This window comes from Mus musculus, chromosome 7 (assembly GCF_000001635.26).
Source record: "Mus musculus strain C57BL/6J chromosome 7, GRCm38.p6 C57BL/6J".
Classification (NCBI taxonomy): domain Eukaryota; kingdom Metazoa; phylum Chordata; class Mammalia; order Rodentia; family Muridae; genus Mus; species Mus musculus.
In genome coordinates, this window is record NC_000073.6 from 128,773,545 (window position 1) to 128,785,764 (window position 12,220).

The following is a 12,220-nucleotide window of genomic DNA, read 5'->3' on the forward strand; positions in this document are numbered from 1 at the left end:
GAGCTTTCTAATGAGACCCTGTCTTTTTTTTTTTTTTTTAAAGTCTTTTCTTTTTTAATTCTGAGCAGACCAGAGCCAGTGCTAATAAAGAAGGAAACTTCCTTGCCTCCTTGTGGGGTGGCGCTGTAGGCTCTGAGCTCCTTGGAGGCTCACAGCACACCTCTGATCCACGAAGTGAGTGCTTTATGAGCTTACTTCTCCCGCCCAGACCTGCCAGTGCGCTGCTATCTGCCCCTTTTTACTTACTTCTTTTTATTTTAAAATACGTATTTACTTATTTTATGTGTGTGGGTATTTTCCCTACATATATGTTTTTGTACTCCATGCAGTGCCTACAGAGGGCAAAAGACAGTGCCGACTCCCTGGAACTAGAGTTACAGATGCTTTTGTGAGCCCTATGTGGCTGCCTTAAGTTGAACCTGGGTCTTGTGCAAGAACAAATGTTCCTAACCACTGAGCCATCTCTCTAGTCTTTTTTACTCTTTTTCCATGCACAAATGGAAACTGGTGCTTTGCACGTGGTGGGCGAGTGCTATACCACAGACTGATACTCGAAGCCCTTGTTCTCCTCTGAAACATATTAATAGGGTCACCTTTACAAAATTTTTTGTTTTTAGATTTTCTTATTTTACACGTATGAGTATTTTTCTTGCATGTGTACATGTGTGCCATTTTTGTGCCTTGAAGGTCAGAAAAGGGCTTTGGATCCTACAGGAATTACAGATGGTTGTGAGCCACTATGTGGTTCTGGGAAACAAACTCAGGTTCTTTGTAAGAATATCTGCTTTTTTTTTTTTTTTCTTCCCTTCCCCTTCCCTTCCCCCACACAATGCATTACAAAAAGAGAGAGAAGATATCAAACATCTCAAGTGCTCAAAGAAATTCAATGTGATACCATTTTACCATTTTCCTTGAAAGGTGATCAGAGACATAAATGAAATACAAAAAGAAAGAGGAATTCAATTTATGTTTAAAAATAGCTTCTTTAGAACAAAGTTGTAAAAGTGATCATATAGGCTGGAGAGATGGCTTAGCAGTTAAAAATATTTAATACAGGCTGGGCATGGTGACACATACCTTACTCCCAGGACTCAATGGCAGGCAGATTTCTGTAATTTTGAGGCCAGCCTGGTCTACAAATCGAGTCTAAGATGCAGAGAAGCCCTGTAGGGAAAGGGAAAGGGAAAGGGAAAGTGGGGAGAGGGGGCTGGCAAGCTTCAGGGGCGCTCCTGCCTCCACCTCCAGCACTGGGCTTCCACGCATGCACCACCACATCTGCCATGATGTAGGTTTTAGGGGTTAAACTCAGGTTCTTATACTTAAAACTGGTATTTCCCTATTAAACAACCCCAAGCCTCACTTGTATTTCTTCCGAGATCAGAGGAGATCAGGTGCATTCAGGGTGGTATGGCCGTAGACTTCAGTTGTATTTAAGGCATTTTTTTTTTTTTTTAAACCATAAGGTGTTGAAGTTAGGCCACAGTTTTGCTTCCCAGGCCCATGCTCCCAGAAATAAGATTCAGACTCAAACTATATTTACAAATACCTTGGCTATATAGCTAGGCTCTATTCTGACTAGATGGTAACCAAAGACAGCCTTTTATTTTAACCTACCTTCTGCTGTGTGGCTGCTTCCCTGTGCTCAGCTACCATGCGCCGGTCTCTTGTCTCCTCACCTCTTCTTGGGCTCCTCTCCCTGCCTCCTCCTCCTCTCAGAATTCTTTGTCCTACAGATATCCCACTTTATTTCCTGCCTGAGACATAGACTATAGGCTCTTTAATTGATGTGAGGCAATACACAATACACAAGATGATCGCAGTTCAGTTCACAGGTTATCATGCAGCAGTAGCTCAATCCACTCATAAGTACTTCACGGATACACCAGCCGTCCAGTTTGGTAGAGTCAGGTTAGCAGCAGTGGTGACATGACAGCCAGGCCTCAACCTCAGCTTGAGTCAGCAGGAGGGACCAACAGGAACACCAGAAGTTCTCGGCTGTGCCTCTCTCGGGGAAGTGAAGATCAGTGAAGATGGGAGACCCACAAGTGTTGCACAGCTAGCTGTACCAGCAAGCCAAGCTCCCTCTCTGTCACTCTGTGGAGGCCTATTTATGCCCTCCAAACATCACACTTCCTCCGTGTGCCTTGCCCCAGCACATGCATCCAATCAGCCTGAGTCCTTGGAAGCAGCAACAAACTGCAGCACACCACCAGGAGATTTTTGGTGTGTTTCTCTCTATGGCGTCCTGCAGCTCAACTATGCAGTGTAAGGCAGACCAATGCATGCGTGTTGTCAGCAAAGGCTCCTTCACCTCGCGTCCTTTCACGTGCTTGCTTTAGCAGAGCATCCTCTCTCCTGTGTCTGCTTCAGCGAAACCTTCCTTCACGAGTCTGCCTTAGCCTCTCACACCGTGTCCACTTTAATTCCTTCACGTGTGCCCCAGCAAAATGCCATCAACCAATTTTCCAAAGAACCCTTGAGTTTCTTCTTCCTACCAACATGACAAAAAGACATTCCCTGCCCCTGAAGTAGAGCGAAGAGGAAGACTTCATAAACACAGCGTGTTGCCACACGGATGGCTGTGCTTTCCTTGAGACGCCATGCAAACTATCTCAGATATGCTCCTTCATACAAATCCTTTTTCTGACAGGAAATTTGCCTTAAATGGATTTTTTTTTTTTTGAGAGAGTCTTGTGTATCCTGGCTGGTTTCTAAGTCACTGCATCCAAGGGTGACCCTGGGCTTGCTTATTCTTTTGCCTCCAGCTCTTTAAGGCGAAGATAGAATGGTAATAGAAGTAACCGAGACTACTGAAGATTAGAACTCCTCTTTGTGCTGATAAGTGCTTTCTGTGGCCTTGGGCTCCATTATACTGAGTTTAGCACTGTGAAAATCTCCATGTTATAACACTAGCAGAAGCAAAAGACGTCATGAACCTTGACCAAGTGTAGGAGCAGGCCCGGTGGGTGCTGCAGGTTCTGCAGTTTGAGGCAGAGGTACTGCTGTGCTTCTGTGCTGTGTTTATTATCTCAGAAGTGGAGCAGAATGCCACAGACTCTGAAGTTTTAATGGGCCATGCTTACCTTCTTCAGCTCACAGCAGCCACCTCTGAGAGGCCTCCGTGTTTGCATGCTTGGGAGCCAGTGCAGAGCCAAGAACATTGAAAAATTCAAAGGGTTTTGTATATGTGTCTGTGGTAATATTTTCTTACTGTGTTTTTTCCTAGGTTTCTGTTGCTTACAGCTCGTTAGACTTTGAACCGGAAATTTTCTTTGCCCTGGGCTCTCCGATCGGCATGCTTCTCACTATTCGAGGAGTGGCTAGGATTGATGAGAAATATCGCCTCCCTACCTGTAAAGGTTTCTTCAATATTTACCATCCGGTGAGTTACTGTGCACTTTAAAAAGATGAAAGTTCTCTCCTCTTCATCCGGATAGATTCTTAGGTTCTTACTTGAAATTAATAGCAGTCATGATTTGCAAAGCTCAGCTTCCGTCCTAAGAGTCTGATGACACTTCAATAAGTATTTGTACCAGAAAGCTTTTACTCAAAGGAGAAACAGGTTAGTTGCTCTGCTTGCAAAGTAATTTCACCTACAAATCACAAATCTTATAATAGCCAGTAGCTGAGGAAGGTGTGGAAATGTCACTCTCTGGCTGGCCAAGTAGCTGTGTGCTTCCCTGACTGTGGCCTGTAACTTCAAGTAAGTAATTGACGGTGCCTGCTTCTCTTCCTTCAGCTCGACCCAGTGGCGTACAGATTAGAGCCTATGATTGCTCCAGATTTGGACTTAAAAGCTGTTCTCGTTCCACATCACAAAGGCAGGAAGAGACTTCACTTAGGTAAGAAGCGAAGATTTACTGCAGAACAGGCAGAAGGTTAGGAGGTCAAGGTTGTTCCTGGCTGCAAAATGAGTTCAAGGCACTGAGTCACATCAAAACTATCCGGCAATCTATAGTGAATCATGAACATTTAAACAATTTATGTGTGATGTCTTTGTGTATGGGCACATGCATGCCACTGTGCATATGTGGAGATAAGAGGACAGACAGCTTTAAGAAACCAATTCTCTCTACAGAGCCCTGGCTGTCCTGGAACTCACTCTGTAGACCAGGCTGGCCTCGAATTCAGAAATCCACCTGCCTCTGCCTCCCAAGTTCTGGGATCAAAGGCGTGCGCCACCACTACCCGGTTTAAGAGGGCAGCTTTAAGGAACCAGTTCTCTCTACAGGGCCTTGGCTGTCCTAGAACTCAGTATGCAGATGAGGCCTGGCCATGAACTTACAAGAGATCTATCCACCTGCCTTTCCCTCCTGAGTGCTGGGATTTAAAGATTATATGCCTAGCACCTGCTGTTACAGACCTGTCTTAAGAATTCCAGTAAAAGTTTATAGGATGATGTTTATGTTATGGTGTTTGAACCTCTTTTTTAAAAAAATTGTAGGTTTGGAACAGATCAAATTGCTAAGAAGAAATGGTTTCAGTGGCACATCCTGTAATCTTAGTGCTCTGGAATCTGAGACGTGAGGGTCACCCTAAGCTTGAGGCTCCAAGACCATGTGTCAGAAAACAAACAAACTAAACAAACAAAAAGCCAGGCATGCAAGTGCATACTTACAATTTTAGTACTTGAAGGCTGAAGCAGGAAGATTTCAATTTTAAGGCCAGCCCTACATAGTGAGACCCTGTCTCAAAAAACTCAACCCCAAGTCAACATTTTATCCTATTGTGGGTTCTTGGTTCCAGGAAGCTCCCTAATGCTAGTTAAGGTGGGAGGAGGAGGGGGGGGAGGAGGGGAGCTTCTCTGGGACGTGGTTAACTTTAATTTCTGGAGCATAGCATGTAGTGGCTAAGTAACCTGGGGTATCATGTGAATCCGTTCAGAGTTGAAAGAGAGCCTTTCTCGAATGGGATCCGATCTGAAGCAGGGCTTTATCAGTTCTCTGAAAAGTGCTTGGCAGACACTCAACGAATTCGCGCGTGCTCACACCTCTACTACTCAGCTGCAAGAAGAATTGGAGAAGGTGGCCAACCAAATCAAAGAGGAAGAGGAAAAGCAAGTAGTTGAAGGTAAATGGGATACTGGAAGCATTTTCCAGGACAGACTGTGCCCGAAGAGCATAATGCTTGTGCATCGTTGGAGAGGTTTTCTTTCCAGACAGATTGTGTCAGATTGGATGGACCCCTTCCCTAAAGGGGATGGAGTCCTGACATCCTGCAGTGTCAGATGCAGCTGCTAATTAAGTTTTATTGGCTATTTCTTGGCTTTTAGCTGCAATTTCAGGTTTTATTTAGATTGTTCAGGCTGGGGAGGAATATGAGTTGAGAGCTAAGTTTGTATTCAGGCTTGGTAAAGACTCTATGAGGTTCCATCCTTCTCTGAAGGAATGGGGAGTGAGCCTGGTAGCTCCCCAGCTGCTATGTGTGTCAAGCGATATTCATTGAACACAGAGTCAGCTAAAGTCAGAGGATAATGATTAAATGATTGACTTTGATATCGAAATGGCTTAAATTCTAGCAGAAAAGATTGTTGAAAGTCCAGAACTTTCCAAGGACGAGGACTACTTAGGAAAGGTTGGAATGTTAAATGGAGGCCGCCGGATTGATTATGTTCTTCAAGAAAAGCCAATCGAGAGTTTCAATGAGTATCTCTTCGCTCTTCAGAGTCACTTATGCTATTGGTAAGTATTCTTCACTTTGATTCTCTTTGATTGGCTTTAACTCGTACAGTGTTTTCACTGTGGTGAAAGTCTTTGTCTTAATTGCCCGTTTATAATAGACTTAATAAATTCTACCACTGAACTCACACATTCAAAAGCATTCCCCCCTTTAAGGTTTTGTTTTACGCTCAGAGTGGAGATGCTAAGGAAGGATTGGCTAGCAGCTTACATTTCTGACTCACTAACCTTTCTAAAAGCTGCACAGAATGAGTTAGCCACGAGGTGGCAGTGTGCCATGTGCTTTTGCACCGTGTGCAGAGACCATTGTTGCTTGCACACTGTGTTTGTAGAGGTGTCTTTCATAGCTGGAGTGTGAGGGCATTAAAAGGCATCCTTCCGTACATGTTTAAGTGTTGTCTTCTTTCTGACAGGGGATCTGAAGATACTGCCCTCTTGTTACTTAAAGAAATTTATCGAACAATGAACATTAGTCCAGAGCAGCCCCAGCATTGAGCAGACTTGCATTTTACAGGGTGAGTTAATCCTTATTAAATGTGTACATGCTAATGTTTGTGTTGTTGGAATTTTGGGGTCCCTTTGTGATTGTCAGATGGCAGAGGGAAATCAGGTCATCTCTTGGGATTTTAGACTCAAATGGGCTCAAGTGGAGGCTCAAGGACACTTGTACTAGTGTTTAAAAGAAAAAAGTCCCAGCTGGGCAGTAGTGGTGCACTAACATTTCAGCACCCAGGAGGCAGAGGCAGGTAGATCTCTGTGAGTTCAAGGCTAGCCTGGTCTACAGAATGAGTTCCCAGGATAGCCAGGACTACATAAAGAAATCCTGTCTCAAAAAAACCACACACACAAAGAAAGAGTCTCAGGGTAGGCCAGCTGTAAGAGGAGAAGAGGAGAAGGGAACAAGGCCATTTAAGCTGGCACAGAAGTCAGATACATGGTAGACAGCCAGGGGGGAGGGGTGGGGAGAAGCTATAGGAAGGATGCTCCAAAATGCCAGGGAGACACATGCTTCAGCTCTGGCCAGGATCTAAAAGAAAGAGACAGGAAAAGGAAAAATTGTGCCTTTCAAACTCAGGCCTAAGACATGATGCCTCGAAGGGGGTAAAAGGCAGAGTAGAATTCTGGGAAGGGAAGAAGGTGCAGTTTCCTATTAAAAGGAAACTGTTCTGGCAATCTTGTTAGCATGGCCTAAGGCAAACCCACCCTCATAGGGATCGTCTGTTGGCCAGGTGCTTACACTTTCCCAGGCCAGAAACCTGTTCTCTTGACCAGGAGTTTTCTTAGAATAGCCCTTGATTACACTTGGATTCTGAGGTCTTTGGTGTGAAGTGGCTCTTTGTTACTGTTACAGTTGCACTATTTAAATTCAGAGTAGTGATTGATAATGAGGAAAGAAGTGGGTTTGTAACATTCATTTTATTGAAGGTTTTCCAGAGGCAGCTGTAGGTATGTCTGTAATTCCAGAACTCAGGAGTCGGAGTCGGAGGGTCTCAGTTTAAGGCAATCTCAGTGTGGGCAGTGCACTGAGATACCGCATAAACAAATAGACAACTTAAAAATCTAAGTAGGATTTGGGTTCTCTTTTTGACTCCCCTCCCCTTCCCCCCCTCCCCCCCTCCCTCCCTCCCTCCCTCCCTCCCTCTCTCTCTCTCTCTCTCTCTTTCTTTCTTTCTTTCTTTCAAGACAGGGTTTCTCTGGAACTCATTCTGTAGATCAGGTTGGCCTTGAACTCACAGAGATCTGCTTGCCTCTGCCTCCTGAGTGCTGGGATTAAAGGGCTGTGTCATCACCACCCGGTTTATTTTTGGTTTCTTTTAAAAATAGATTCCAGGGCATGGCAAATAGGGATTCTTTTGACTGTAGGTCCCGCAACTCAGTTCCTTGATTTCCCATCTGTAACAGAAAGGGTCCTCTGTTGAGTGATATCACAGGCACTCAGGACTCATTTCTGTACTGCCGAATAGCCGTAAGAAAGACTTCCTGTACTCCAGACATCATGTCCCTATTCATGTCATGAATGCAGGAGACAGTATCTATCATATGTGTCCCTTTAACTAGAAAAGCAAAGGCATGCTTTATGTGTTAGTAGATGCCAATAATCTCAGTCCTTGAGTGGACGAGGCAGAAGAATTCTGAATGTGAGCCCAGCTATGTAGTGCCCCAGCCCAATGCTATGTCCAAACAGTGGCTTAACCTGTTGATGGAGGTCTGTGCTGCGTGCCCCATGCAGCCCCTGGTCTGTATGAAGATTGTAAAGGCAATGTTTAAGTTCTGCTGATCTTGATAGAGAAAACACATAGGGAAGATGGCTAGGCTAGGTCTGTGATAAGTGATCCAGTCTGCAAGTGAGCCATACTGTGTGATCTTGATTGCCTTCCTGAGACACCAGGTACCTGTTTTCCTTAATAGGTTATGAAGTACTTAATTAAAACAAAAACAAAAACAGCCAGATGTGGAAGCCCATACTTTTAATCCTAATTCTCAGGCAGATAAAGATCGATGCCAGCCTGCAGAGAACGAACGGTGTGCGGAGTAGTGATTGCAGAGGCTCTGGTTGTCCTGTGGCGGGCGGGGTCCAGTGGGGCTGTCACACTGTTCAGCAAATACCTCATGGACTTGGGAGTGATTTTCTCAAACATTTATTTTAGATTTATGTTTATGTGTGCCTGAGTGTGAGAGAGAGAGAGAGAGAGAGAGAGAGTGTGTGTGTGTGTGTGTGTGTGTGTGTGTGTGTGTGCGTGCTGCTTGCATCCAGGAGCTGACGGAGGCCTGACAAAGGTGTTAGATCCCCTGTAGCTGGAAATACAGGTGGTTGTGAGCACCTGACTTGGGTGCCGGGACTAGAACTGTGGTTTTCTGCAAGAGCAGCAAGTGCTTTTAGTGGCTGTTCCATCTGCATGTCCCAGCATTTCTCTCTTTATATATCTTTTATATATATCTTTTATATCTCTTTTTATATATCTTGTTTGCTGTCTCCTAGCCTATCCTTGCTATGTCAGATAGTATGTGGTTTTACCACTTCAGCCTACATCCATGTATGCGTTGGGGTGTACATTTATATAGACATATTTATAGGACAGAGACTAAACATAGTGCCTTGTGTATGTTGTGCTGCTAAGCTACACGCTTAGCCTTGTTTACAATTTTTATATCTTTATAAATGAACTTTACATACATGTGGCTCAACTATTTTACTTAGTTATTTTATAGCTTTTAAATGAACATTTATTGTTTATATAGATGTATGTGTGTGCCATGCATGGTGTGTATGTGGAAGCCAGAGGACAGCCAGCTGGAGTAGACTTTCTTTACAGCATGGGGTCCTGGGACTTGAACTCAGGTTGTAAAATTGGGTCGTGAGCACCTTCACCCACTCTGAACCATCTCATGGCCCCTTTTGAGCAAGTTTCTTGCTCTGCATCTCACAGTTTTATTTATTAATTATTAACTTATCCTCCGTTGTTGAGTACGAGGTGATTATCTGCCTTCCCAGATTTCACTGTTATACATCATTTTGACTTTAGCTTTATACATAATTTTGACATGTAGCTTTATATTTTTTTGCCTGTTTCTGACTTGAGATAAACCCCTGAGTAGCACTGTCTAGAATATTACACATTTTGAAAGCTCTGATGTCGTATGGTTCAGTTGCATTCTAGAGAGGCCTCTCAATTTTCACATGTAATGTTATGCAAATTGCCAGTTTTTCTGACCCCTTTTAAACATTAGTTGTTACTTTTTTGAATTTTTGCCAATTAATCACCAAAAATTATTGACTCATCATTTTGGTTTTATTTCCATCACTAGTGAGCTCTTCTTCCCTCCCCTTTCAGTCAATTGCCTCTTTTTGCATTTTTCTGGAGGTATGGGGTAGGGAGGGACTTTGTTGGGTGTGTAGACCATGTATATCTGGCTAGTCTTGAACTCAGAGATCTGCCTGCTTCTGCCCAGGGCTGGTATTAAAGGTGTGCACCACCACACCCAGCTTTGTTGTGCTTCTTCGCCTCACTGAACTGGTCTTTGGTACAAGCCCCACACTTCCCCAACAGCCCCCATGCCCAGCCCAGCCCTTTGGAAGGTATGTGTGTCTGAAGACTTGTGCTTGAAGTCTGGTCTCTGGCAGTTGCTTGCAGTATTGGTTAGTAAGGTTGAGAGTTTGTGAAATTTACTGAGGATTTTTTAAAAAGACTCTCTTGTCTTTACAGGAAGTTCCAGCATGAGTGTCATTGCTGAGAGGCTCCTTGGTGGCTGATCCGTCTTTGCATCTATGATGGATGACAGAAAAGTGACTCAGCAACAATTGCTAGCGTGGACTTCTCAGATGTAGGAATTTGTTTTTAAAACAGAACAGAAAGATGCTGAAAAAAAAAATCAGTACTGTATTTGAACAGTGTAGAAGAAAAACTACAACCGTAAAATGATGCTGTGGGAAATTCTCAGATCTTTATAGTTATATAGTTATCTAAGTTGTGTCCTAATGAAGAGATATTTGTAGCATGCAAATGGTTATTTCTATTTCTTAAAACTATTGTCAATGGGCTATTAAACTTATATTTTTCTTTGTATTAATGCAATATGTTATTTTTATTTAAATCTGGGCTTCTTGTGAAACTATAGTAACATGATTTTTAAGAAATTTAGGCTAGGCATGGTATCACAGGCCTTTAATCTCAGCACTCAAGAAGCAAAGGCAGGTGGATCTCTGAGCTGGAGGTCAGCTTGGTCCATATAGCAAGTTTCAGGACAGTCAGGACTACATAGGAGACTATCTCAGAAACAAAAAAAAAAGAAACTTGTGCTGTCCTTTAAATGTGAATTGATCGGAGCTGGAGCTGCCCTGGTGTGGAGTTGCTCCTGCTTGTGACAAGGCCTCCTCATCCCAGGCTGATGTCAGCTTTTATGAAGCCGAATGCCATCGCCGAGAGCCTAGTTGCAGAAGTGAAGCACTTTTTTTTTTTTTTTTTTTTTTTTAAAGATTTATTTATTTATTATATGTAAGTACACTGTAGCTGTCTTCAGACACTCCAGAAGAGGGTCTCAGGTCTCATTACAGATGGTTGTGAGCCACCATGTGGTTGCTGGGATTTGAACTCTGGACCTTCGTAAGAACAGTCGGGTGCTCTTACCCACTGAGCCATCTCACCAGCCCGTGAAGCACTTTTTACTTTCTAGAACTCTTGTGATGATCTGACCTCTCCTGGCACATGCATATCCCCTGCGAGTTGAGCAAATAACAGGCTTTCACAGTGAGTGGAGCTTTCTGTGCCAGCACTCAGTGCCTGAGGTGCGATACTGAGAGAAGCAGAGTGGAAGGCCTGTTGCGTTGGTTCAGCCTTACTTGCAGCGGTGTGCTTGAGAGGATGCAGAGCTGCCTGAAGACTGCTCTGCAGCACCCTTTGTTAACTATAAACTCAGTCTCTAAATAGTTCCTAACAGACATTGGGGATGCTGATTTCCTTCTTTTGTTACATAGCAGGAACATTTTATGTCATTTACATAGTTCTCATGGAACATGGAATTTTTTTGAAAGCAACATATAATACACATTTTTGTGTATGTGTTTTACCTGGTGTGAATAAAACAATAACATTGATTCTCTTTTTAAAGCTGCAAACTGTTGTCTCTCCCTGTTTCCTTGTCAACCTGTAGCCTCCAAGGGGTAATTCATAACCAGATGGAATTAGGACAGGAAGATTTGGAGCAGTGTCCTCAACCTGTGGAGCGGCCTCTTCACAGTGGTCACATATCAGATAATACCATTCATTACCACTCATAACAGTAGAAAAATGGCAGTTATGACGCAGCAGCAAAATCATTTTATGGTTGGGTGTCACCACAGCATGGGAACTAACCGAATTAAAGGGCCGCAGGATTAGGCAAGTTGAGAGCCAATGATTTAGAGCTTCCCTCCTTCCGAGGCAGCAGTTTCCACTCATGTCTTTGTCTACCTGAGGACACAGCAGTAAATGCCTGCTATTCCAGTAAATTCCCCTCCTGGGAGGCACATAGCCGAGTGGGTTCTGGTTCCCTTTGGCCTTCGTTTCTCTACACCAGACTGCTTGCTTAGCTTCCCTATGAGTTCCAGTACTGTCAGAATAAGGGGAAATAGTGGTTCTTGGTGTGTATTTTAATGAAATCTGTTTAGCTTTTTCAATTTTAACAAGTTTGAGTTGTATGATTCTGCTTGTGTCCTACGGATCTTGGGCAGGGAAGGGGCATTTGGAGCAAGCAGTCCATGCCACTGAGTGCCCCTTGTTTCCACTTAATCTCAAGTTGGGGAGCATAAAATAGAATGTTTTGGTGAACTTGTCTTTAGACACATTTTTCTATCACTATTGCCTCCCCCTTCCCAAGACGTTATCTCATGTAGCCCAGGCTGGCCTTAACCTAGATTTGTATTTGAGGGTGATCTCGCACCTCTGATACCCTTGCCTCGTCCAAATGTTGGGATTTCAGGTTTGTGTCTCCATGCCTGGTTTATAGTCTCGAGTTATCAAACCTAGGCCCGATGACACTGGACAAACACTGAACCAGCTTCCATA

The 12,220-nt window shown here is 43.7% G+C and overlaps 1 protein-coding gene across 3 annotated transcripts in view; it reads left to right on the top strand.

Moving 5' to 3' along the window:
• Positions 1–11,292, top strand: part of Sec23ip (Sec23 interacting protein) — a 39,975-nt gene extending 28,683 nt beyond the window's left edge. The window contains exons 14-19 of one of the 3 annotated variants that reach the window (XM_006507519.4): positions 3,227–3,382; positions 3,740–3,842; positions 4,885–5,070; positions 5,522–5,681; positions 6,092–6,193; positions 9,884–10,247. In XM_006507519.4, the coding sequence (XP_006507582.1) occupies positions 3,227–3,382; positions 3,740–3,842; positions 4,885–5,070; positions 5,522–5,681; positions 6,092–6,173 (687 nt within the window). In that variant the 3' untranslated portion in view covers positions 6,174–6,193; positions 9,884–10,247. Of the gene's footprint in view, positions 1–3,226; positions 3,383–3,739; positions 3,843–4,884; positions 5,071–5,518; positions 5,682–6,091; positions 6,194–9,883 lie in introns of all 3 variants that reach the window. The other 2 variants (NM_001029982.2, XM_006507521.2) reach the window with 2 other exon arrangements.
• The last annotated feature ends 928 nt before the right edge of the window (positions 11,293–12,220 follow it).